General features: G+C 43.3%; 2 protein-coding genes across 3 annotated transcripts in view; one reads left to right on the forward strand and one right to left on the reverse strand.

Moving 5' to 3' along the window:
• Window positions 1–1,193: 1,193 nt before the first annotated feature.
• On the forward strand, window positions 1,194–20,600 carry LOC134438511 (carnitine O-palmitoyltransferase 1, liver isoform-like). Of its 2 annotated transcripts, none has more exons than XM_063188091.1 (19): window positions 1,194–1,433; window positions 3,895–4,135; window positions 5,176–5,318; window positions 5,643–5,814; window positions 7,128–7,232; window positions 7,603–7,740; window positions 8,081–8,158; window positions 8,507–8,614; window positions 9,984–10,068; window positions 11,540–11,735; window positions 12,803–12,991; window positions 13,753–13,858; window positions 14,196–14,312; window positions 14,846–15,010; window positions 16,905–17,036; window positions 17,741–17,893; window positions 19,211–19,324; window positions 19,703–19,795; window positions 20,433–20,600. In XM_063188091.1, exons 2-19 carry the CDS (start codon window positions 3,995–3,997, stop codon window positions 20,517–20,519), a joined length of 2,322 nt encoding a protein of 773 aa, XP_063044161.1. In that variant the 5' UTR covers window positions 1,194–1,433; window positions 3,895–3,994; the 3' UTR covers window positions 20,520–20,600. The 2 variants fall into 2 exon arrangements, with proteins under 2 accessions (XP_063044161.1, XP_063044162.1); XM_063188092.1 differs by having other exon boundaries at window positions 3,899–4,135.
• A 1,493-nt stretch (window positions 20,601–22,093) lies between these two features.
• The window catches only part of LOC134438512 (SITS-binding protein-like), a 15,623-nt gene continuing 9,969 nt past the window's right edge, over window positions 22,094–27,747 (reverse strand). Inside the window, exons 7-11 of the mRNA XM_063188093.1 lie at window positions 26,450–26,700; window positions 26,022–26,158; window positions 25,515–25,636; window positions 24,656–24,844; window positions 22,094–23,460 (exon numbers count right to left, since the gene is read on the reverse strand). Coding sequence (XP_063044163.1) covers window positions 23,284–23,460; window positions 24,656–24,844; window positions 25,515–25,636; window positions 26,022–26,158; window positions 26,450–26,700 — 876 coding nt within the window. The 3' untranslated portion in view covers window positions 22,094–23,283. The remainder of the gene's footprint in view (window positions 23,461–24,655; window positions 24,845–25,514; window positions 25,637–26,021; window positions 26,159–26,449; window positions 26,701–27,747) is intronic.

The following is a 27,747-nucleotide window of genomic DNA, read 5'->3' on the forward strand; positions in this document are numbered from 1 at the left end:
TGTGTGTGTGTGTGTGTGTGTGTGTTCACAAAATTCACAATACATTTTGTATTGACTTAAAGCAATATTTATTCTGATAGTGATGCAAATCTTTTAACTGACACTAGGAGGCATGAGCACACCATGTGAGCCTCTTGCATTGGCTCACAGTTCCCTTCGGCATCCAATTTAGTTTGATCGTCATTATCACGCCGCCAAGGAGGTAATGTTTTCATGCGCCTTTTTTTGATACTTATTGTGTGCCATAACGCTCTGAGCATTATTGATGAATTATTATAATTATTATTATTATTTTTAACGATAGGACTGCCCTATGATGAGATCTACCTATTATTTTGAAAGGTGAAGTTTGTAATATGGCAGCTAAAATGATAGAATCCAGTCTACACTTACATTTTACCAGTAGGGCCTACCTACATTACAACATGGAATAAACTGGACTGCCTTGGCTGAAGTGGACTGCCTTGCACTCTATGAGTGGTTTTTTTTTTAACTCATGTAGTTTTTTTTTTAATGGGGTGCCCCAGTGGCCCACTGACCTTGTAGGCCTACAATGTCTCCCTGACCCAACCCTAAGGTCCTGATCGTCCAAAAGGGGCTTCTGCATGTGCCACACTCACGGCCGAAGGCACATAGCCCGCTTGCCAGAGCTGTCACAGCTCCAAATCTGTGGAATCAGCTCCCCATGAACATTATAAAATAGATCTGCCCCCTCCATCTCCGCTTTCAATAGGCTGAAAGGACTACTACTCCCCCAAACTTGTAGGCTACCTAAACATACAGAGTAGGCTATTTCATACATGGTGTGCCATGGTATTGCACAGTTTGTAACCTTACACCATGTCTTTCATTAGGTCTTTATTTATTTAGGTCCATTTTTTTTTAACATTGTGTGCACTTTTGTAGGCTATTCTGTGTTGTTAGCCTTCGTTCATCTTTCATAGCAGTAGAAATGGCATAGGCTATTCAGCAGACATTGCCCTATAATAATAATAATAATAATAATAATAATAATAATAATAATAATAATAATAATGTTATTATTTGTTTATTATTATTGTTCGTTTACTTACTTTGTAGTGTGTTTGTTTATTCGTTTGAATCTACATTTTAAGTGCTAGAACTACTCGATTCAGTCACAGGTTGGAGGCTTGTTACAAAAATCTCACTCGAGATGAATTTTCTTTCATGACGTCGAAGCTGATTTCATACCGAATTTCAAAGTGAGTCTGTGACGTCGATAGAGAAGAAAGGTTGCTATGGGGTTACTCTAGGTTGCGGTGTTGTAGGTAGTTCTAGGTTCTATTCATGAACCTAACCCCGTCGAACCCAGGCGAAGTCGCTCTTCTGGCTGGGTTCGGAAAAATCCGACTGTTGTGGTTGAAAGATCCAATCAGAACCTCAGATCTGACCGCCTGGTAGCTAAAGACAAGGTATGTATGCTAGTTCTCCGTCACCATTCAAGGCTAAGGAAAAAAACACTGTCTTATTACAGTTAACAGATAGGCGACTGTCTATGTAACATCATCATTGAGCAAACACGCATGGTATACAGTGACAGCAAATTGAGTAAAATGTTATTGATAGACGTGCCTTATTCGTAGCTTGCTAGTAAAGTCTGTAATCTTAGCCAGCGTGTCCAACTAACGGTAAACAAGCGCCAGCCATATGTTGGTATGGCTTTCTTCTGCTAGACAGGCAAATGATTGAAACATTGTCAACTGAGTTATTAACATGCAGCTTAACTTACAACATAATCAGCAAGTTGTCGACAGTTCTACACGGCAAAAGTTATGGTGTTTGATCAATAACCTGGTGGAAACTGGTGGCAAGGTACTGCAAACTGTGGAAGTGGAACAACAACTGTGCCTAAATATTATGTCGTTGCATGGTGTTTTGCTGTTCATAAATAAAGCAGCTAAGGAGTACATTTTAGTCAAACTGTAGAATTCAAAATTTAGTCAAAGTGTAGACCGCTCGCTAACTTCATTCACCCGGTTTCCACGTTGGCAGCCATAAGGGTCGTGACCCTCAAATGTCCAAAACGTCTAGCTAGCTACCTGCTAACTGTGCTATCCTGCAAGATATTCACCCAACACGGAACCTGACCGAGTGGGGGTTATTTCCCTCTGATCATCATTCATACCATACTGTAATTTGCAGATAAACCGTGGCAGTGTGTGTGGATTGTTGAGTCCTCGGGCGAACCAGCCAGCATAACATTCTATTGCGGTCATGTTGGCATGTCCTTTTTGCTATTTCACACTTTGTGGTTACAGTAGACGTAGGTAGATAAAAAGTTAAAAAGTAATAATTAAAAAAATAATAATCTGGAACGTGTTGCACTCATTCAAGAAATGCCACACAGGTTCCAAAGCAAACACACACCATAGCAAGCCAAATATTGGCCACCGACTTCAAGTATCTGAAGCTCTTTGTTATTTTGTGTCAGGAAGTATTGATGTGTAGTGCTGCCTACTTCCTCCTCTCAAATTTTGGGATAAACAACATGTAGGTTCTTGCATGTAGCTATGTCTAGCATTATGACCTGGTATGAAGCATGAATGACTCATTCTGTTATTGGACCGGTTGACATGAATGATGCTGTAACCTTTCCCCTACATGCCCAGAACCATCATCGTGTCAGATGACTACAGGCCAGGGTATGGGGAAGGGGAGGGGGCATGGAAAGAATCAATACCTGTGTTTACGACAGTACTGTGAGGTTGACATTTTATTGGAACAGTGTAGTGGATTTTCTATTGCAGCAGTTTATCTGCTGAATTTTCAAAGCAACAGCGTATGGTGCTGAAATCTGTATCCATCAGCCAATGCATGGGTTTGGTAATATCCTCATCTGACTGAGGTAAACACAATCTCAGCTGCTCTGTTTGGGCTCATCCCCAATGGTAAGTGGAAATGCTGAGCAATATACAGTACAATCTGGGTGAGGATAAGGTTCGACTCACATGAATGAATTCTCTCTTATCCTTGTAGACTAATTTTGCCTTCAGCCATTGTCCTTGGCATGCCCTTGCACTCGTAAATAAGCGGCTGAAGAAAGGAAAGTCTGATGTGGGCGGGAACAATGTTGCTTTGCACGTTAAAGGGACAGTTTGGTCAATTTCAACATGCAGTTGTAATGCTCACACTACCCTGGACTTGTCAGTGCCTGAGATTTTTTTTTCTTCTTCTTCAGCCGTTTCCGAGATCCTGGTCATTGTAATGGGGGCAGCTCTTTGTTTACATTTCAAAAAAACATTTTTATTTATTCCCAAAAACATCCAAAAGGTTATAAAGCATCAGCAGACAACTAGCAAACAGCAGTACCTTTTGGGAAAATATTTGGAGTTGGCCTATGTTTCATTTTTAAAAAATGTAAACAAACGCTGCCCCCATTAGAATTGCTCATATCTCGGAAAGGGCTGAGCCGAAAAAATGTGGCATCACCAGGTACTGACAAGTCAAGGGTAGCGTGAGCAATACAACTGCATGTTGAAATTGACCAAACTGTCCCTTTAAGTGTGGGAAAAAAGTGAAAAAACCCTCTTCTTGAGATTAGCCTATTATCTTTCCCCTATGATAACATATGCATACCCAGACTGTAATCAGTAGAAAGACCTGATAGTCTCAATGTAAACAAGTTGAGTGACGGGAAGCTCAATATTGGACTTACTGGTGCTTGTATTGTCCTTTATGTTTGGCAATAACATGGCCTACTTAGTTACAGTGTGACAGTGATGTGTGGCACAGCACCCTCATGTTTGTGGTCAGCAGCAATAGTGCATACATGCCTGCAGGTGTATGATGTAGAGAGACTAATTATGTAAGTCTGTAACACTAAGAGTCTGTCTGTCTGTCTGTCTGTCTGTCTGTCTGTCTGTTTCTCCAAAGGCAGCAGTAGTGCGTCTCCACGTGTGCCCGCGAGTGTGTGAGAGTGTGTTTGTGGGTGAACGGGTGTGTGTATGTGTAAAGCAGCAGGCCACCAGGCAGGATGGCAGAAGCTCACCAGGCTGTGGGCTTTCAGTTCACCGTCTCGCCCGAGGGCATCGACCTCCAGCTAAGTCATGAGGCGCTGCGGCAGATCTACCTCTCTGGCGTCTACTCCTGGAAGAAGAGGTTCGTCCGCTTCAAGGTGAGCATGCTAGCCTGGCTGTCGTGCAGCAGTGGTCTGTGACTACAACGTTCTTCCGAGGTTTTAGCCTGGGCAAGCTGTGCTGATTTCAAATTTCTCAAAGGGCGGGCTCAAACCATGTGACAATGGTCGCAGACTGTTATTTATTTTTTTCTTAGATATGCTTTTGATCTTTTTTTAAGACTTTATTTACGATACGACAGTGAGAGTGACCGGAAACGAATGGGGAGAGAGATGGATAGGGATCGGCAGAAGACCCGGGCTGGAAATCGAACTCGGGTTGCCGGCGTAGCAGCCCAGTGCCCTAATGTTAGAGCCACGGTAGGGCCGTCACAGACTTTTCTGTGACATCACAGGAAGTAGGGATGGGCCCAGGCTATAAGCATCCAACATGGAGTTTTGTCTATCATTTGAGCATTATTAGGTGGATGGTGAAGGATGTCTGGCACAAAACGGCCTTGAGGTCAGGAAAGGATATATCGTATGATATCGTATTCATCACATGGCCTCCAAAGGGATTCAATTCAGCAGTTAGCTGATCTGGATGTCTAGCTCACTTGATAGCAGTCGTCCTCCCATTCTGAACTTGCTGCAAAGTCATGAGTTGTATCCTGGGTCGGGGAAATGCAGGATGACCTGAGCTATTCTTGAGTTGCATTCAGACTGAAAGCGACCGAAGTGAACTGGTTTCTGAGAGGCTTCGACATTAATGCCCTTTATTCGTTTGTGGCATTGTGATGCTTGATTTAGTTTATTATAGAGTGGCTCTGGCTTGTCAACCTGTGTACATGCCAATTGGTTTTCTCTGAACTTCATCATCGCTCATTACGAGATAGATTACTTTCAACTTTTCTTTTTCATTCTGGTTGCCCAATTCGCTTTGCCCCTGACGGAGTTTCTTTGGTTGCCCAATTTCCCGACCCTCCATAGAGAAAGCTGACTTCCATCGCTGTGGTGACTTTGGTGCCTTCTGGTCTTTGATCACTTCTGGTTTGTACCTTGCATATCTTCATGGCTGTCCTTTTGCCTCCCCTCTGCAGAATGGGGTCCTGACGGGGGTGTATCCAGGCAGCCCCTCTGGCCTAATGATGGTGCTGGCGGGGCATTTCGGCAGAGCACACTACTTAAAAACAGATCCATCACTAGGCCTATTCAAACTCCTGGAGGACTTCCTCCCAGTCAGGTAACTAGTGTGGGTTTTGTTTGTGTGAGTGTGTTTGAACAAATTGTTAAACATGTTTATTATTCCATTTAAAATCGTTTGATTAAGTTTCACTGTGTGCAGGCCTTTGTGTCCTGCATTTTCTTGTTTACTAGCATATTCGCGAGTCCCTTTATCACAAGTTTTCTTTTGCATGCTGTGTGTTTAAGCAGGCACTAGGTGTTGTAGTGCAATGATGGTAAACTGGCTCTTCCACTGTGTGTGTGTGTGTGTGTGTGTGTGTGTGTGTGTGTGTGTGTGTGTGTGTGTGTGTGTGTGTGTGTGTGTGTGTGTGTGTATAAGCAGCAGGTACCTATCCCCTGAGACCCAGCATTGGTTGGGTGGCGCGCTGGTGGGCACAGGGCTGTGGGTGGGCATCGTGTACGTCATGAGGGCCGTGCTGAAGGGCCTGCTCTCCTGGCACGGCTGGATGTACATGCCACGCGGCAGCGTGCCCCTCAAAGTTCGCCTATGGATGGTAAGTGTGTGTGTGTGTGTGTGTGTGTGTGTGTGTGTGTGTGTGTGTGTGTGTGTGTGTGTGTGTGTGTGTGTGTGTGTGTCTAGGATGTATGTCTATGCAGAGTTGAGTAAGTATCCAATTAAATGAATTCTGCAAGGAGGAGTGGGCAAAATCCCCAAATGCAGCTGTAAGAAACTGTTTCGAGGTTACAGAAGACATTTGGTCGAAGTAATAGCTGGAAAAGGAGCCACAAGCTAGTAACAGAAGGGTTCACATACTTTTGCATTACAGTTGCATGCATTTGCATTTTTTTCCACAATATATCTCTTTTTGTGAATGTTCAGTATTTAGAAAGGGTGCTTTTCAAATTAGCATTTGGATGTCTGTTAAATAAAGTTAAATAAGGTTTTAATGGGTTTTTTTTGTAATTATTATTTTTATATTGACCATATTTGGAGGGTTCACGTACAGTACTTTCGAGCACTGTATGTAGATGGATTTCAATTCAGTTTATTGACATGGGTTACTTATGCATATCGTTACTAAATTCTAATTTAACCCATTTTAGCCTGATGACTCGTATATGTTGTTTGACCTTTGGTGCCTGGAGCGACATTCAAGCTCTTGAGATTTTAGCTTTTTAAAATAAAGATGTGGTTATGTTACAGCTAAATGAACACATACTAATGCAAGATGAGGGTCTTAGGGTTTTACATGCAACTTATTTCATGTTTTTATGTGCATCAGAGGTTAAGAAATGTAGGTTTTTATAGCTAAAGGCAACTTTCCCCACAAGGGCTGAAGCATTCAGCAGGCGTTTTTTGCAGGTGCTTTAGGCATCAATGGGTTAATGTGTTTTCAATGAATGAATTATTATTTAAGTGCACAGACGGAAATCTTATTAATCCTTCATTACTCAAATGCAACATTACCACAAAGCTAACCACGAGGCAGGGTTTGCTAGATAAAATAAACTGACCAGACAGGAGCCACTTTCACCTGTTCCTGGCAAAGTTGGCTTGTTTATACTACGGTATGTTCATGAACTTTAAACATCAAATTTATGTAGTCACTAGTCAGGCATGTCTAGTTCTGTATGTCCAAGGTGTGTATTTGCACACCAAGTGACTGTATGTTTGTGGAAGATTAAACATTGAGTTTGTTTAGTCAGTGGTGTGTATGTCTGACGTGTGTGTGTGTGTGTGTGTGTGTGTGTGTGTGTGTGTGTGTGTGTGTGTGTGTGTGTGTGTGTGTGTGTGTGTGTGTGTGTGTGTGTGTGTGTGTGTGTGTGTGTGTGTGTGTGTGTTTTGTGAATCTTTCTTTCCTGATAGATCCTGGTGCGGATATGCTCTGGCCACCGCACTCCTCAGCTCTACAGCTTCCAGACGTCTCTGCCACGGCTGCCTCTGCCCTCTGTCAAGGACACCATGCAGAGGGTCAGTGTAGCATAGTCCTCTTTATTCAACACCCACTGTATGCACTGCACTGTGTGTCAGGGATGGATGGGGATGAATTATCCCTTTCATTTGTATTCACAGCACTATTTACCGTATTTTCAAGTCCATGAGCCTTTTTAGTTTACTCTGGAAGTTTACTCTTGAAATTTGAGAATTCCATCGGAATACAAATAAAACATACCGTGTTTGTAGTGTTTGTACAAATAAAGTGAAATGAATCACTTCCATCAACAAATGAACTGAAAAAAAAGCACTTCCATCATCCAACTTCTGTTATCTCTGGCATATATCTACTGTTATTTGACCCCCATATGCTCTCTCCTTCTCTCTTGTTTTCCACTCATGGCAGTATCTGCAGTCAGTGCGTCCCTTGTTGTCTGATGATGAGTATGAGCGGATGAAGGGATTGGCTGAGGAATTTCAGGACAATCTTGGGCCACGCCTACAGTGGTACCTGAGGCTCAAGGCCTGGTGGTCCACCAACTATGTAAGAGCCACACACACACACACACACACACACACACACACACACACACACACACACTGTACAACACGTGTATAGTATTTGCATTTTACCCCTACACATATCAATTAAGCTGTTGTTAAATTGTAAGGTATGATTAGGTATTTCATAAATATATAAATCATTAAAATCATTCTCAGTGTCTTGTGGGTTCTACAATCTAAAAGGCCGCTAAGCGCTGCCACTACTTTTTTAACCCTTGCTACCGTGTAACCACACCTTCTTGTAATACATTGTTATTGACAGACTAGGTGCATGTAATATGATTTGTTTTCATGAATCTCTTCTCTCTGTGTTGGTACAGGTGAGTGACTGGTGGGAGGAGTATATCTACCTCAGGGGGCGGGGCCCAATCATGGTCAACAGCAACTACTATGCAATGGTAAGGCCATCCACAAGTGCATATGCACCACTGGGTTTACACACTGTATTTGTAATTTTCTGGTGTGCATTTATCTCACGGCATATTTCCAGCAGTTTGTGTTTTTATGGGGAGGCATTTCAAAGCCAGTTTTCAATGTGTTTTAAGTGTGAAATAGGATGCATTTTCTTGATATTCCTGCAATGTTAGTGTGAGTGTGGTCAAAGTTAAGCACTCTTCAGGAGTACATAATGTGACAATAAAAATAAATCGTGCCTCTACTTTGAAATATTTTAGAAATCAGCCTTTTTGTTGCCCTTTACCACATGCATTTAACCCTGCTTCTCCCTCTGCTTCTGTGTCCCACAGGACTTCCTCTATGTGTTCCCCACTAACCGGCAGGCAGCGAGGGCGGGCAATTCCATCCACTCCATCATGATGTACCGCAGGAAATTAGACAGAGCTCAGATCAAACCGGTGCGTTAGCATACTAGCTCCTACTGCTCTGCTCACACGTTGAAATGTTCATGTTGCTTATTATGTAAATGATGATTTCCAAGTTTGACTAATTCAACTGACAGTTCCCTGTTAAGGATTCTTCATGAGTTTTTTTTACTCACACTTTGACGGGAGGTGCCACTTGGAAAAAAGCTTTATTGTCACTATGACTGTTTTTAATGTCTAAGTTTGCTTGTGATAACAGGCGTAACATTGTCTTCTTTCCTGCAGCATTGGACCAGTATACTTTAATATGCTGTATAGCTGTCTTTTAACATAGGTTGTTAATTATATATATTTATTATTAATTAAATGTAATGCACTGGTTGCATTCCCCCCCATTCTGAGGTGTCAGTGGTTGAGATGGATTCTAACAGGGGTGGCCACAGTAGCTATCAGCCTGACAGCTAAACCACTTGACTTACAGGCCCACTACATATATATCCTACTAGGCTGACATGGGAGCCACCACCTACCTCACTTGAATGACCAAACATATGCATGAGAAGGCAAGGGAGGCGGATCATGAGCAAGAGCAATTCTTGCTGAGTTGTGGCCGATCCCTCCAGTTGCCTCGCTAGGCATAGCCCACCCCTCACCCATTGAACCTAGTCAGCTGTGAGCATGTATGTTGTGTGTTTGGATGTGACACTAACTCTACCCTCCCCAACTTAACCCCCTGTGTCTCTCGTTCCACGCTGCCCCGGGCTTGTGTTGTGGTGTTGTGGCGCGCGGCCTCTGCGTTCTCAGCTCTTTGCGCTGGAGAACCGGGTTCCGCTCTGCTCTGCCCAGTTTGAGCGCTTGTTTAACACCGCACGCATTCCGGGCAAAGAGAGGGGTAAGAGGTCGTCGCCCTAGCAACACTGTAGGTCATTTCCTGCCACCAACCCACCCACCCTCACCACCACCACCTGTCATGCTGCCCCCCCCCAGTCCCTACTCCAGACCCTCTGTTCCAGTGTCACCACCAGAATGCCAACCCATGAGTGCTCTCACTTCTTTGGCTTCAGTATCACAATGTCACCCAGACAACACGGGCAACGGCCGCTGACCCTATTTGGTCAACAGCATAGAGTAATAGACATGAGACTGTTCTTTGTGATGCCATATGTCTGGTGGTGACACAAGATCTCACAGTGGGCCTTCTTTATTATGTGTTGTATTTATTTATTTTTTTCCTGATATGTTTTTATTTCTTTCTTAAATGGCTGGTCAGTCATTGGGTACCTCCCCTTCCTCCCATTGGTTGTCTTTTCTCTCAGAGGCTTTTGGGTTCACCCTTTTCAGTTGACCTTCATATTCCCCTATTATTGTTTTTTTTTCCTTTGTTTTTCTTTTTGCTTTACAGCTAATGCTACAAAACACCATTCCAATGTGTTCATCCCAGTATGAGCGAATGTTCAACACCAGTCGCGTACCAGGGCCAGACAGAGGTAGAGTCGAAAAGCTGTGCACGCACACACATAACAACAATACAATATACACACAGCATAGCCACACACACCTTTCATTTGTCTAAAATGTCGGAGCACCTGCCTTGGCCCACGGCCGCACTTGTTTACATAAAACACCCAGGCATCTGACCTTTGGCCTAGTATCAGAAGACCCCACCCCCCCCTCACACACAGACACAGATACGCACCTAACACTCCCCTCCCCCCACCTGTCCCACTTTCCCCTCGGTTGAAATTCTACCAGGGCCCATATAGAAGACGTAGACACAAATTTATGACACCCTGCGGCCCTCTCACAGAACATGCGTTAAAATATAACACATGTGTTAAAATATAACGCGTGTGTTAAACTATAACCTTGCCAGGCTCATTCACTTATAGCCCTCATTTTTCAAAGCATTACTGTTTCATAACACATCATCATAATAACATCCTTATCCCAGGTTCAGTCTCACCAAACCTGTGATTTTCATACCATCTGTGGTGATGTGTTATACATCTTTTTTGAGTGCTGCTGTGTGTGCCCATGTGTACTTGTCTTTTAGTTCCCTACATTATTTTTTTCTGTTGTGCTGTGTGCTATCTTCATTCAATACTTTGGGCCTATACTACAAAGCTGGTTCAGGATAAGTTAAGGTTTAAAGTTTAGAGGTAAATCATCTAATGGATAGCCTGGAGTCCCCATTTTCTTAAGAGACGCTCTCGTATTAGATGATTTACCTCTTAACTTAATCTTAACTTATACTGAACCAGCTTTGTAGTATAGGCCCTTTATCTTGTTGCAAGAGAGCAACAAACGGTGTTTTGTTTTGTTTTTTCTCCCCAAATCTAACGTCCCCTTTGTTTGTCCTGCCTTCCTCCTGTGATTTCCAGAGCTGTCCATGGGCTACCCCCCTGAGCATGTGGTATTGTTTTTCTGAATGTAATGACTGTGCTGCTAGTAGAGGCTTGTATTGCTTTTGTAGTCGCTTTTATGATATTAGTTTTGTGATTTAGTGAAACATTAGTTTGAGGCATAGCAGCAGGTTGTTGGTGGATGTCCACTGTGTAGTCACAAAGATTCTTGAAGTCATTTTGTTCCAGCCAATCCTTCCAGATTAAAATTACCTGAATTTTTTCCCCCTGTTCCGAGTATGATGGCAACCTACCATTATGCGTCTGTATTGTTGGATCCCTATATCCTGTAGGAGGGAAATCATTTAGGGATGACATTTTGTTCATGCAATGAAAGCCATCAGTATTGCCCTCTGTGTAGTTGCCATAGTTGTAGCCGTAGTGTCAGCAGCACAGTCGTTCATCATAGTAGCTGTTGTTACAACAGTAGCAGTAGAACAGATAGTTTGCTCAGCCATTGTTCATGTGCACTGCACAACCAGGACCTAGCCCAAGATCTGTGTATGTAGTAGAGAATTGTGTCCATTCGAATGACAATTGTGCCTATATATCTCAGATACACTCCAGCACCACAGCAACAGCAAGCATATCATGGTGTACCACAAGGGGCGCTATTTCAAGGTGTGGATGTTCTACGACGGGCGTCTGCTGATGCCCAGGGAGATCGAGCAGCAGATGGAGCGCATCCTGGCCGACGACTCCCCACCCCAGCCTGGAGAGGAGGCGCTGGCCGCACTCACCGCCGGGGACAGGTGGGTCTGACTGTCCCATACCACGGCAGATACACAGTAGGGCTGTAACGCTATTGTATCGAATCGAGAAATCGTGATACACATATAGGCAGTTAGGCATACTTTTACACATACACTTGTTGTACCAGCATTACTACTATCATTCATTAATTTCAGAAAAAAGCTGAGCCATTCCAGGAGGAAACCTCAGTTAGTTAGAAACTTTGTAATCCCCGTGGGATTTTTTTTGTCAGGAAATGAGGCAGGAACAAAAATCGTTACACTTTACTTGACGTCATACTTATGACATAACGGTGTCATAACATTGTCATAATGCAGTCATGAATGTGTCATAAACATTATGTCAATGTCATAAACATTGTATGACTTTGTCTTTAACTGAAATTCGGTTATGACAAAGACAGGCCAAACAATATCAACCTTTCATGGCCATAGAACGTTTATGACATTGGCATTATGTTTATGACTTCTTCATGACACTATTATGACACTGTTATGACCCTGTAATGTCATACGTACGACGCCGGCGTCAAGTAAAGTGTTACCCAAAAATCATGTGGTTATCTGTCAGTGGCACAACCAAATACTGTGACATAAAGGAAACCTTTACATTAATCATTCACCCCACGACAATAACAGAAGAAGGTTGGACCATTGGACCAGACAAACGAATCAGCATTCACAGTGCTACCTATGGCGTCAGTGCATGGTGGTCAGTATTGCACTGAGGCTGTGTAAATGTATCAAGTGAGGAATACTGTTGTGCTGTGTGTTCTTGGTGAGGGTACAGATTCGCACAACAAAATCAATCTTCGTTCGGCTAACTTTACCTGTAGATTGCAGATGTATATTTGGCTCTTGCTTGGGCATAAAACAGGAATTGTATACATCTGCCCGTGTTTTGAGTCGTGAGCCACAATAAATGAAAACCATAAGGCTAATAAAATTTACCAGAACATCGACTTAATAACTAGGCCACGAGAGGACAGTAGCCAATCAGAATGCTACAATGCCATTCCGTAGGGGGCATTTAACTTTGACCATGACCTTGTGTTGCTGTTTGACAGGGTGCCATGGGCATGTGCTCGGGAGGCCTACTTCAAGCACGGCCTTAACCGCAAGGCATTGGACTCTGTGGAGAAGGCTGCCTTCTTCGTCACCCTTGACGACACAGAGCAGGCGTACGATGCAGACAGACCTCTGGACTCGCTCAGTAGCTATGCCAAGTCCCTTCTTCACGGGAACTGCCACGACAGGTGAATGCCCCCTACATGACACATCATTGCTGAACTTAATGCATTTTTTGTATTTACTGTAGGGCACACACTTTTTGAACTTGTCATAGTTGTCACACTAATGTCACTTGCTATACTAAATGTTGTCCTGTATCACACTTATAATGTCTGAGCTGTGGTCTCTGTTTACTTACCCATGGGACAGGGAAAAACGCAATTTCAAAATTGTCAGTAAATCTGACCAAGAGTTTGAGTTTGATATTGATATCACACATACACAGTCACACACCACAGTAGGCAGTTCGTTGCTCCATTTCTCCCTGTACCGTTCCTAGACAAGACCGTACAAGAATTTTAACTTATGATCATGGGACATGTGCAATGACACCACAAACAATATCTTATAGGCTACTGTCCTGCACCGGCAATAAACATCACATCACATTTAATAAGTAAAAAAAATGAATTATTACATCAATCTATTGTTATTTTTATGTATTTGATTTTCTGTTAATTTCTGAGTATTTTGCCATTCCATTATTTCTTTACTTTTTTCTAATGCAGTATTCATGGCACTTCGAAGTGAATTTCTGCTTTTCGTGTTGTTTTGTACTGAGCATGGTCAGGGCGTTTTATAAATGGCAATGCAGGTAATGTCCAGGGTTGGTTTAAAAGTTTGCTTACAATGGTCTTAAAAGGTCTAAACAAAGGTCTAAAATGTTACCTCCTGAATCCTGCAAGAACCCTGATCTTGATGCCATGTTGTGCTGTGCTGCCTACAGGTGGTTCGATAAGACCTTCAACCTGATCGTCTTCAAGAATGGAACCATGGGCCTAAACGCCGAGCACAGCTGGGCCGATGCTCCCATCATCGGACACCTGTGGGAGGTTAGCATCGTCTCTCACTCATGCATGCACATGCATTCATCCACCAACACACACACAAACACACAGATAAGTTTACCATCATTGCACTCCTACCTAGTGCCTACAGAGCATGCAAAACAGCTCGTGATAAAGGGAACTAGTTTATACGATTTTGAAGAAGATTGTGTTGAAGGGAACTAGTTTATAAGATTTTGAAGAAAATTGTGTTGAAGAGTTTTTGTAAATTTAAGCAGTTTTTTTTTATTGGCTAGTGAATTTTGTAGCATTTATTTGTGTCAGTGACAGGGTAACTGTAGCGCCCCACTGTGTATTAATCCTTTGTGTTTGTTGGTTGCAGCATGTGCTGTCCAATGACCCGTTCAAGCTGGGCTACACAGAAGAGGGCCACTGCAAAGGCAGCCCGCACCCCAGCATGCCCGGTCCAATACGCCTGCAGTGGAGCATTCCTGCTGAGGTGAGACACACACACACACACAAACACACAGGCAGTCAGTCTTGTTTGGTTAGATATCTAGAGTATCGATTTGAAAATGAAATAATGAAATGTAAACTTACACATGGTGGTCATGGTCCTAATTTGTCAATAAAATTGGGGCGCTGTGGCGCAGTGCGCTAAGCCCCCCACATTTGGGCTTGCATGCCCACCCACGGGGACCCCGGTTCGAGTCCGGCCGGGGTCATTTCCCAATCCCCCCCTGTCTCTCTGTCCCATTTGCTTCCTGTCACCATCTTCTACTGTCCTGTCAAATATAGGCATAAAAGTGTAAAATATATATATATATATATATATATATATATATATATATATATATATATATATATATATATATATATATATATATATATATATATATATATAAAAAAATAATGTGCGGATGTGGTTTTCACTGTCAATGAAACTCAAGGGAAAATTCTGGAATGTGATTCCACGCCTGGCTTTGCACAGTGGTAATTTGATATTTTGATATTATGGGTATTGCGTTTCAGTGCCAGACCATGATCAACAACTCTCTGACGACGGCCAAGGTCCTGGCAGATGACGTGGACATTATCATCATTCCATTCCACGAGTTCGGGAAGGGCCTGATCAAGAAGTGCAGGACCAGCCCCGATGCCTTCATCCAGATTGCACTCCAACTCGCTCACTTCAGGGTACGGACACATGTGCACACATGCAAACTAAGCATACACAAACACAAACATGCTCAGATGTGCACAAACACATTCATTCTGCCTTTACCCGATCGTACCAGAGGCACATTGTTCTTAGGTCGTAACTAAGGCTGTAACGATACACCCAACCCACGATTCGGTTTGTATCACGATATATGACCCACGGTTCGATATGCCCCACGATTTTATTATTTTTTTAAGGGAAAAAAATAAGAAGAAAATAAATTATGGGCTATATTTATATATAGGCCTATGCTTTCTTTTTGCATTTACCTGCCTACATTATTTTTTTAGGTCTACTAAATGATGTTGCAGATATAGGCCTACCACTGCAACCTGTTCCCCAGGTGTTGACATCAAAGCACAACACAGAGAAATAAGGGATATTAGTTCACCAAGGAAAAATAGGCTTATTACAAATAGGCTTAGATCATATCATGCTGAGATGCTGACCATGTGTGAGAGACAGAGCTGGAGAGAAAAGGGTCAGGGTTCCAGTATAGGTAGCCTATAACAACTGTCTCACATTGTCAAACATTATCCAATTAATATCCAAACATTAACTGAAAACAACACTGGTAATATTTCGTCAGGAAACATGTTGTATTAAGTTACTTACAGAAATGCAACACTTAATTTTGATGTTTAATATTTTTGTAACTGATTTGATCGTGCAGCAGCGCGCACGCGCTTATACAAACAAAACTCGAAATGAACCTCAGTTACAGTATGTTCTCAGTATGCAACACGCACGTTGTCTTTTGTTTGGTTTTGTGATTTGACATTTTGAAATGGAGCATGTTTTCGCTAGGCAGGCTTTCAATGTGGGGAGGATATAATGCTGCCTAATATCCACATCGACCTCAACGTTCGCCCGACTTCAGACACTCTTATGAGCGTATACAGTAGAGCTCTTTCAAAGCTCTTTCAAATTTGGGCAGGCGCATCTCGCTCTCTCGCATTCTTTCTCTCTCTCCGCTCAACGTCTATCTCCACTCAACATACATCGGCGCATGCATGAATCAAAAACATCTTCACACGTTTGATAAAGCCTTCTTGGTCTGCTGTTCATTTCTGTGCTTTACCTTCCGACGTTTGCCCAAGTTTTTTGTCTCGCGGTCGCGGAGGTTGCTCAGGCAATGAATAACAACCAATGCACGTGCTGCTGGTTGGACGGAACATTTTACAGGAGAGAGGGGTGAATGGAAGTGTTACTCGCTCATGTGCGCCCCATTTCTAATTGTCTTTGAGCGCATATACTTGCATTAAGTGCATAGGCAAGCATTTGCCTGTATCCTGCTGTTTTCTAGACTGAGGGGTAACAACTTTAAAAGGGCGCATCGCGATTCTGCGAGGAAGGTTCGCGATAGGGGTTCGTGGGTCTGCGTACCGCGATCCCTCGGTTCGATGCAATATCGTTACAGCCTTAGTCGTAACTTAAAGTTCTAAGTCCAACTAGATTGTTATGCCCGATGCAACAGTGGGACTCAAGCCTTCTTCTTGCTAAGACTGGCCACAAATGTATACCTTGTTGGGGGGGGGGTAGGCATATCTGTTAAGACCTAGACCAATTTATGTAGTTACGTCAAGAACGGTAGCCCCAAAAATGGCTCAAAGTCATACACAGGCCTTATAAGAGCATTCAGGAAGAGAGATGGGGCAGCGCAACACACTCAACATTTATTTGAGACTCCATGCCCTACCTGGCGTAGTGAGCAAACAGAGATGGTGGCAACAATATTGTCGTTTTGTAATGGCCTTAGATTAGTGCCAATAAATAAAGAGAATAAGAAGAGAAAAAAAGAATTCAAGAAAATATAAATTAATTTTGCTCATCTGTGTCCTAATCTCGTGTGTGTATGTCTTTGTGCAGGATAAGGGCCGTTTCTGTCTAACGTATGAGGCGTCCATGACGCGGCTGTACAGAGAGGGCCGCACGGAGACCGTCCGCTCCTGCACCGTGCAGACCTGCGCCTTCGTCAACGCCATGATCAACGACGAGCCCGTGAGTTTTTATCTGTGTGTGTGTGTGTGTGACTGTGTGGGTTGGGGGTGCACGCACCCTGCATATTGATCAACAATACGTCCGAGTGTGAGTATCCTGCGTAATGACCATGGGCCTATACTACAAAGCTGGTTCAGGATAAGTTAAGGTTAAGTAAGAGGTAAATCATCTTATACACAAGCTTTTGAGGACTCCAGGCTCTTCTGTTAGATGATTTACCTCTTAACTGAACCAGCCTTGTACCGGTAGTATAGGCCAGGGTTTCCCAAACTTAATCATGACAAGGCCCCCCATATACCAGTGCATTCCAGCCAAGGCCCCCCTTACATGGGTCGCGCCACACTATCTTTTCTGTGGACCCCCTTTCACAACCATAGTGGAGGGCCTGAGGCAGTGTCCCACTAGGATATAAAATAATATCAATAGGAATAGGAATATTGTTTAGCTTATTTTTGTTTTATTTTGTGGCATGTTATTCAGTTTATTCAATTATTTATTTTTTGTTGTGCTTTATTTTTCCTGCCATCCTGCCGCGGCCCCATTAGCACCTCCTTGCGGCCCCCCAGGGAGTCCCCGGCCCCCGCTTTGAAAACCACTGGTATAGGCCCCATGCCTTTTCTGTCTCCTCCAGCCTGCCCCTCTATCCGTTTGTTTTTCTGTCCATCTGTCTGTTTTCATCTCTCGTCTCTCTTTTCCTCCTCCAGAAGGAGAAGAAGCTCCAGCTGCTGAAGGAGGCGGCGGAGCAGCACCAGCAGATGTATCGCCTGGCCATGACGGGCAAGGGCATCGACCGCCACCTCTTCTGCCTCTACGTGGTCTCCAAGTACCTGGGGGAGGACTCTGACTTCCTCAAGGAGGTCTGTCTGTCTGTCTGCCCTTGTTGCCTTTGCTCCACTCATTATTAGTATACGGTGTAGTGCAGGGCTATTCAATTAAATGTCACCGAGGGCCAGTTTTTCGAATTTCTCCCATCAAAGGGGCCGAATATGGAATATGTATTATGGTTGCCAACTGTCAATGTAAGAAATACGGGACATCTCATTGAGGCAGGGGGTTTGAGGGTCCTCCACCAGAAAATTTAGCATTTCTTAGATGTAATTTCCTGCATTTCCTGGCCTGTTTCGGCTCAATACGGAATCCATACTTTTATCTCTAAAAGTTTCCATTTTGTTCTGACCGTGGGGCTGCATCTGGCCCCAGGGCCGCCATTTGAATAGCCTTGGTGTAGTGGGTCGCAGCTTGGTGTAGAACGTTAGTAAACCTCCCGACCGACTGGTGGCACATCTTGTCACCAGGCTAGGCAGGCAGCCGCTTGGGGCCCCCAAGCCCCTTAGATGGTGAATAACAGTTCACACTTTGCTACAGTAGTGGCACATTTCTTTCAAATGTTCACTCCTTTGACATTTCACTTGGGGGCCCAGCTGACCGTAGAGTCGTCTCTGCTCCCAAGACTGCTGACAGAGTAGCTCTCTTGATAGAACATCAGCCTTTGGGTTTGAGTCACAATTAGAGATTGGCTCTGGACAGATTAGATTAGATTAGATAAAACTTAATTGTCTGTTACACATGAAACGGAAACAGAAAATTGTCTTTGGCGTGGCTTCAGTGATTCTCACAGACATTAGACAAGACTTGACAAAACAGGACAAAAACAAGACAAGACAATACATGCATGCTGAGACTGGACAGCTCATCTCTTATTCAGTATGGCCACAACTGAGGGGATGAATGACAGCACAGGATGACCTTTGGGCTTCACGCCAATTTAACCCATTGATGCCTAAAGCACCTGCAAAAAACACCAGCTGAATGCCTAAGCCCTTGTGAAAATTGCCCTCAGCCTATAAAAACCTAAATATCTCAGCCTCTGATGCGCATAAAAACATGAAATAAGTTGCATTTAAACCCTAAGACCCTCATCTTATATTAGAATGTGTTCGTTCAGGTGTAACATACCCACATTTTTATTAAGAAAAGCTAAAATCTTAAGAGCCTGAATGCAGCGTATATGCTCCAGGCACCAAAGGTCAAACAACATCTATGAGTCATCAGGCTAAAATGGGTTCAAATGTTGTTCAGTGTGTTAATGGATAATCCTGAAATTCTGTCACTGACACAGCTGCATTTGCATGTCCGGGGTAATCATTTATTTCCTCTCGTCTTGTCCTGTGCAGGTTCTGTCTCAGCCCTGGAGTCTCTCCACCAGCCAGACTCCACTGCAGCAGGTGGATCTGTTCGACCTGGTCAAGCACCCAGAGTACGTCTCCAGTGGAGGAGGATTTGGACCGGTGAGAGACACTTGCATCGATACAGCCACATGCTTTAAGACATAAACACACCGTTTCTGATGGTCTCATCAATAAATGGTTGAGGGTGTAAGAGTATAGATTATACTGTATGTAGATATTAGATGATGGATATATGTTTTCGGGTCATTCTCAGTCTGTACAGACCCTGTGCCTTACTCAGTGGTTCAATCAGAGGGGGAAATCTAAAGATCCTTGGTTCAATGTTCAAAGGGCATAGAAATAATGTATCACCACACACACACACACACACACACACACACACACACACACACACACACACACACACACACACACCACACACACACACACACACACCATGTGTGTATTGGAATTAATGTTGCTTGGTGTTCCCCACAGGTAACGGATAACGGCTATGGAGTGTCGTACGTGATCATTGGAGAAGACCTCATCAACTTCCACATCTCCAGCAAACACTCCAGCTCAGAAACCGTGAGTGCCAACTCCGTCTCCTTTCCTCCTTCTCCCTCTCAGTGGCTCTGACTCACAAAGACAGACCTCTGCTGACATACAGAAAAATGCATCTACCCACAGAACAGACAAACACTCACAAAAACGCAAGTAAAGGAAGGATGAATCACTGCACACTGGTATTCTTTGCTGGAAGTTTATTTGGTGAACAACGCGTTTCGCTGTTGCTTCATCAGAGTGAACCTGATGAAGCAACAGCGAAACGCATTGTTCACCAAATAAACTACCAGCAAAGAATACCAGTGTGCGGTGATCATCCTTCCTTTACTTGCATTACTTTTACTGCACATCCCCAGCACCTGGACAGTAGTTGTCTTTGAGTACTCACAAATACGCATTCAGCATGATTAAGGACTGGAGCGCTGAGGATTTTGCCGTTTTAGCACAGACAAATGCACGCAATGTATACACACTGAAATGCACACTCTGACAGTCAGCATATTCACATGCAGATAATCCCTATATAGCCTAGTAAGGCAGCCTGAAGTTCCACATGCCCCATCAGCACCTGCCCCACAAAACGTGCAGCCAGTGCAGAGAGTACTGTATATTCTATTCACATGCAGACTGGAGCTCAAAGGGCTGTGTTGTGTTTCAGGACTCGCGGCGGTTCGGCGGGAACATCAAGCAGGCCATGCTGGACATACTGGCCCTCTTCAACCTGCAGCCGAAGGCTACTAAATGATGCCCCTCACCACTACCACAATATCAGCCATTAAAGCGCCACACCTATCCTATTTTAGACTGAGTTTAGAGTGAACAAAAATGCTGTGTTTTTGTGTTCTTTGTTTTCTTGTGCGTTTGTGTGAGTGTGTGTGATTGAGAGACAAAGCGAGAGGATGTGTGTGTATTGGGAGAGCGTCAGGATGGTAAAGAGGGAGGAATGAAAGTGAAAGCAAAATCCCTCCGGTCCTGGTGCCTTATGCAGAGATGTGTTGAATATTGTACGCATTTTAAATTATAAGAAAATGGAAGCCACCCTTGACCTCAGAAGTCTTCCCTTTGATTGGTTGTCAGACAGGACAGCGTGCGAATGGCATATACCGTGATATGGTGTAATATGTGTGCCTCACATATTTATATAACATATTTTGAGGTTTTTTTGCCCACAAAGCTTTTTATATACCGTATTCACTCAGGCTTGGTGCACATAGTAGCCTTAGCCATTACTCTCAGCACTTCTATCAGCCTCCATATGAGGCTTCATGCCTCAAAGTGTCCACTTGCATTTCTCTCTGGCTTCTTGGCCCCCTCTAGTGGCCTGTCTGTGATGTTGGAATGGATTCAGGTCCAGGGCCACTATACTTGTACTGTACTGCCTTACAAAGCAAAAAGGCAGTAACTACATGGTTGTTGATTATGTTATTATGATTTAGATGACATATGTATGAAAATATAAAGATTCATAAAATGATTAATCTGCAAAGAATATAGTAACAAAACACGCATTGCAATCTACCTAAAATGACTCAGGCTGGACAAGAGAATCATTTAAATGTCAGTTTACCCAGTTTGGAGATATGCGTTGTTACTGCCTTCTTGGTTTGTAGGCCAGCGTAGTCTTGAGGGGTTTTGTGGTCTTATTTACTGCCCTGTGCAATATATGAACTGTGGGCAGTTTTGAGCCTCTGAAGTAGCTAAACAAGCTTTATCTTGATAATGGCACGATTTACTCCCTTGCGAGCTGATGTTGAGGTGAGCTCGACCAGCTTCTGTTAGCACTCCACACACAGTTCAAGTTGCCTCTTTCTTCTTTAGCTGTGCAGAGCGTTAACTGCCTTTGAACGCAGGTCTGTAATGCCAGTGTTTGCCTTAAACATTGCTGCATTGTGAAAATCTTTCAGCGGAAAAAAAATAAACAAACAGGGAATGACCTCATTTGCTTTCATTTTTGATGTTCCTCTATTATATATTTATTTTATTTTTGTGTTTGGCATATTTAGGATGGCATTTCTTGTGAAGTGGTTGAATGCTTCATTATTGTTATTATGACAATATATTTTGGCATTAAGACATGTAATGAAATTGTAGTATTCTTTGTTCTAGGTAGTTTTATTTTTTTCCATTTGTGGTCAATTGTTTTTGTGTGTTATTTTTAATGAATGCTCTATGCGCTTGATTATTATTATGAAGCAGAAGATGTGTAAAGCAGAATATACTGTTATGTACAAAAACAAAAAAATAAAGGTGAATGCTGCAAGTGAAAGTGATAACTTCTCTGCATCAGATTCCATCACAAACTTCTTACAAAAAAGAATGCTGATACAAAACGATTTTTAAGATCAATTTTCAACTGAATTATTTCTCAGTGATAATGTGTTGGAAGCAGACTGGAAAACGATTCCATTTATCCTGAAAGCTTAAACCACAAATATGTTAAGCAGGCCGTTTCACACTCTGTATGCACGCGCTAGATGCTATCTAAAAGTAGACTGTGGGAACCTAGAGCTTGTCTATAGCGTGTCAGTGTGGTGGCAAGCGATCAACAGCTTCTGCCTGACGTTCACACACACTTGGCTTGTCTGCCATCTCTAAATCACCTCGGCTCCCCAGTCGGACATGCATGATCACATGATCTGCTCAGTATAGCGGGCAAGTCCCATTCAAGCTACTGTACCAGTGAAGCCTGTAACAGTTTAATGTCTCCCCTTATTGGTGTATCAAAGACCAAACAAAACCAGTGATTGGTTTAAAATAGTGTTTCCAAAATCGCTCCAGTGGTTCATCGACAATTGCAACAATGTAAATGGCACTTTTGAATTAATTTTGACAACCTCCATACTAAGTAGTGTAACTTCAAATGGTGACTAAATTGGTGAATAAATATCTAAAATATGTCAATGCTCTCCAAAATATCTACTATGTACAAAAATCTGCAAACCTAAAAAGTCTATATAAACTCTACAATAAGTAGCTCTGCAACAGTCCTAATGCTCCTGTTCCATTTTGTAGGCGAGAGGTCTTGGTAACTGTGTCCTTCTTGCCCAGTTTAACTACAAGAGCACTCGCACCTCAGCCACCTGACATGGTGTCATGTTAATCCCTTTAGAGTTCTGGAAAATGCTCCTTTGCGTCTTGAACGAGCAGTAGAGTCCTCCAGGTGTGCAGCCTGAACATACCCAAAGGGATGATATCCTTCATGTGTTTTAACATGTTGAAGTCATGTTACAGTGTCTTATCTGGGGTTCAGCTCAAACACAGCAAAAAGCAGCCTGAACATGCCCAAAGGGCATTGTCCTCAATGTGTTTTAACATGTTGAAGTCATGTTACAGTGTCTTTTTAACATGTTTTAACATAAAGTCACGTTACAGTCTCTTATCTGGGAGTCAGCTTGAACACGACCACAAGTGACCTTCGAGGAAAACAAGTCCTTCACTGGGAAGAACATGTCCTCCAGCCTATCCATCAGGGATTGAACCTTGAATGTGGCCTCCATTGGCAGTGTGAGTCAGGTGTGGATCCTAAGGAAGACAGCCACCTCCTCCAGTGCCACAGGATAGTCCTGCAGCAGCGATCCGCCCCGGAACACGCGGCCTGTCCTGCGGTCCTGCCACTGTAGCTCAGCACCAGGCAGGTAGATATCCCTCTGCAGCGCCCCCCTGACCACCACTGGAGCAACCAGCACCTGTGCACAATAAACCATACTGAGAGTCTATTTTGGAATATTACATTACATTACACTTAACACATTACGCTGATGCTTTTATCCAAGTGACTTGCAGTTATTAACAGGGTATTGGTTACAGCACCTGGAGCAGTATGGGCTTAGTTACCTTGCTCAAGGGTACTTCAGCCATGAAGGGAGAGAGGGACCAAACTTGTAACCTTGCACTTTAACTACAAACACAGTACTTAATTTGGCGTATCTTGTCATTGAAACCATCTTTCAGCCCTCCCACCAAATGGCATAGCCTGTCTCTGTTCAATCAATTCAATTCAATTCAATTCAATTTAATTATTATTAATGATTTATTAGGGACCATGTAAAATTTAAACAGAAATGTTGGCATTTCAAGCATTGGACCAGGCTAATTTACATCTGCAGTACCTGGCAGAACATATAACATCAAAAAGACATGAACATAGTCATACATTCAATGAATAAATCACTCACATGAGTGTTCCCTAACCAGATGCTGTTCTGGAACTAGCAGGTGACAGATAACATACAAACTCCAAAGTTGGGGCCAGACCATGAAGGAACTTATACACTAACTCTAGACTCTACACTAGAAAATTAAAAAACTTAAATGGTGTTTCCACTAAATTGTTCCGAAATTGTTGCTGAAGTCATGTGTTGAAGGAGACTTCCACAGACTTACATACGCGTGAATTCCAGGGCTTCACATTAACTTTTTCACCCACCGGCCTCTGTGGCTAGTGGTTTTCCCGAGTCACTAGTCATTCAGGTATGCCAGTAGCCACAGATTTTATATCGTTAAAAAAATAATTAAAAAATATATCATCATAGTGTACGTCTAACCTCAGAAGATGAGGTGCTAAAGCAAGATGAGTGTATAGCTTTCTACATGGAGGTATATCAAGCAAATAGAAACTGGAGTTACTGAGCTTTTTTGTGAATTTAAATGCAAACAATTGATACAGAAGGGGCGAACAATAGAATATAGGCTATGATGCGTATGTCACACCAAGGAATAAGCTGCCAGCCAAATTGGCTAGTGACACTGAAAGTATTACTAGCCACAGCCAAGTTTTACCAGCATTTGGCTGGTTGGCAGGTGCCAGTGTCAAGCCCTGGTGAAATCCCTCCAAGTACCGTTGGGCTTCAATAGTTGCTCCACGGAACTAAAAGGGCTCACCTCATCCCCAATCAGGAACTGGTCGTCTATGGTGAGAGTGTGGGGGTCGTCTGGGGTCAGCCACCATAGCGGCCTATAGACTGGGTTACGACTGACGTGCCACTCCTGTGCGTACTTCTCCAGGAGGGGAACCACAAACTCCGTGTGCAAGGACAGGTAAGACCTGGTCAGCTCCAGCAGCTCAAAGACCTGGAAGAGGAGGACAGGTATTATTTATGCCGTGTACAGACCAGGAGCGAACGGAGCGAATGAAGCGACGGAAGTAATTATTTCTCTATGGTGGGCACGTGACCTGCACTACCGAAGCGAATTCGCCAGGAGCGAAGCTTCTTGAGCGACCAGAGCGAATTTTGACGATTAAACTTAATCTAATCGCTGGCGAATTCGCTCTGACGCTGTTCGGCGAAAACCAATCGGAACATTCATATCTCTGAATGTCCCAGGCTGTCAAGCCAGAGCCGTTATGTGATTAGCTGATTAGTGCCTGGAGCGAATACAGTGAATTCAAGGCGAAACTTCTTCTGCTTCCCACGCTACCAGGCAGCGTAGTTCGCTCTTGGTCTGGACACGGCATTAGGCAGCGCAGCAGCAGGCAGAGTTTCAGAGCTAATAGATATGCAGTACAGTAGGTTGTACTGCAGTCTTATTTGTGATATTGTTTCAACTCACAGAGGTGAGATATTACACACGGCCATTGTCCTAATCTTAATCCATAAATAATTCTGTGTCTGTGTCTGTGTCTGTGTGTGCGCACGTGCGTGTACATGCGTGTACGTGCGCGTCCATGTTCATGTGATGTATGTATGTTTTTGTGTAAGAGTTTTTGTTTATGTGGGTGGTGGGAAGGTGGACAGAGTACCGTGTCACTGCTGAAAGACCATGGAGGCTTTTGGAAGGAGAGGACAGGCAGGAAAGAGGTCAGTTCCAGCCAGCGAATAAACAACTCTTCATCCACCTCATCGTCTTCTGATAGGGACCCCCCTGTGACACACACACACACACACACACACACACACACACACACACACACACACACACACACACACACACACACACACACACACACACACACACACATTTGCACACACACTCTTAAACACATCTAGTATGGCTGGATGCCTACAACACACATGGATAAATATAAATTATTACTGTATTTTTACAGTAATAATTTACAACAATTTCAAGCATATATTTTTATTAATAACATTCATGATAATATGTTGTTTTCCCAATTGTGTAAATTGTGTCATTCAGTCATCAAGGGCAGCCATTTTTCCCCCAAGCACATTGAGCTCCATGTCTTGTATTAATTATGCTATGTAATACATATAAAGTTAGGATAGGTTCATCTGCAAGTCTGTACCTACGGCGTCTGGAATGAAGAAGGGGTATCCCATGAGGCTGTGCAGCAGTACTGCAGGTATGATGCCCTTAAGGCCGGAGTAGCTCCAGTCCGCCTGGAGAGCAGGCATCTGCACAAACAAACCCAGCTCGCTGGACCTGCACGCATAAAGATGAACACAGGCACACAGCAAACACATACGACCATAGCAAACGCACATATAGCAAACGCACATATAGAAAAATATGTACATGCAGTAAATGCGCATACAAACACAAATGTATAATGCAGGGATTAATTTTATTATACCATTATTGAATTTGACTTCTCTCTACATTTGTTAGACATAAAAAATGTATGCAAAAGTACCACAAATTATAGTCTAACATATCTAACTACATGCTTGTGTGTACAGAAAGAGGTGATGGGAATAGCATGTGCAGGTATACCCCGATGCGGAAGTGAGTATGGTTCTGTCCCCAGCGTGCGCTGCGATGAGAGCCAGCTGTCTCAGGTACTCCCCAGCCACCACAGCGTCCCTCTCTGGGGGGTTACCCTGCCCCATGTCCATGACCACGTGTTCCGCTCCGAGATGGGCAGATGCCTTCAATATCTGCTCTGAAAACCAGCGTACCGACGTGGGCCGGGACAGGTCCAGCTTAGCACACAGCTCCCCCCTCCACCACATCAAGACAGGAGCCTGCGGGGGTCAAATGTCATATTATTATTCTATTCCACCCATGTAGAAATTCCACATTTTAATACCATATTTAGATTTTGTCATTTAGATTTTTCCCAAAAATATTTTGTACTGTATTGTTTTTTTAAAGAAATAATTAAATAATACACAACAAAACACTTCATTTTAGCAGTCCCCATTTCGGTATAATCGGTATAATGAAACACTTAAACTGTATATGAGAAGAGCCTATGTAGGTCTAACTAACTCTAAAGCTTAGCATATATACAATGTTGTTACTCACTTATTAAACTATGTATCGTTAGTGTGCAATGACCGTAAAACAACTGTAACCAAAATATGTCCTTCAGAATTAATAAAGTACCTGTGCTATAGTTCACAACTGTAAATCCAGTACTATGACAATGGAGGAAAAAAGAACAAAAAACAATCCCACAAACATTTTCCCTCAGGCGACCAATCGGAGACATGCCCTACTGTAATGACCCAATAAGCTTGGCCATGGTCTAATGGTCTTACAATTGTAAGGTTAGATGTTCAAATCACATATCATCCATAGGGACTGTAGCCAGTACCCTGTAACGACAAGTCTCTAATGCTGTTCCCAGGCCAACCAGAACAGTGCTGGGGCTGGGGCTCCCTAACTAGGCCGTGCCCTCCTAGTGACACCTTCAGCGTTGCTACTAGTCAGGTCAAGAGCAATGCAAGTAGGCCTACTGAAAAATCAGGAACTCCTCCCACTTTGTCAGGAAGCAAACAACCATTAGCAAACCAAGGGAGGCTTGTCGTTTGGGAAATGTTAATTTTTATGCTCTTTGTCAGACCCAGTCTCGAAGAGATTTGAAACTCAATGATAATCAGGCTAGGGGCTCCCACACCAGTTATGAGTTTATCTGCAAACCACCGGGGTTCATGAACTTTTACCCTCATGAACCTGCTGACATGCATGTTGAAGTCACGGTTCGTAGAGAAAAAACAAGTATTTTTCGGATCGCATTGCATACCAACTTTTCAGTTCCCAAACACTCATACCTGGGGCGTGAACAC

The sequence above is a fragment of the Engraulis encrasicolus genome, chromosome 22 (genome assembly GCF_034702125.1).
Source record: "Engraulis encrasicolus isolate BLACKSEA-1 chromosome 22, IST_EnEncr_1.0, whole genome shotgun sequence".
Lineage (NCBI taxonomy): Eukaryota > Metazoa > Chordata > Actinopteri > Clupeiformes > Engraulidae > Engraulis > Engraulis encrasicolus.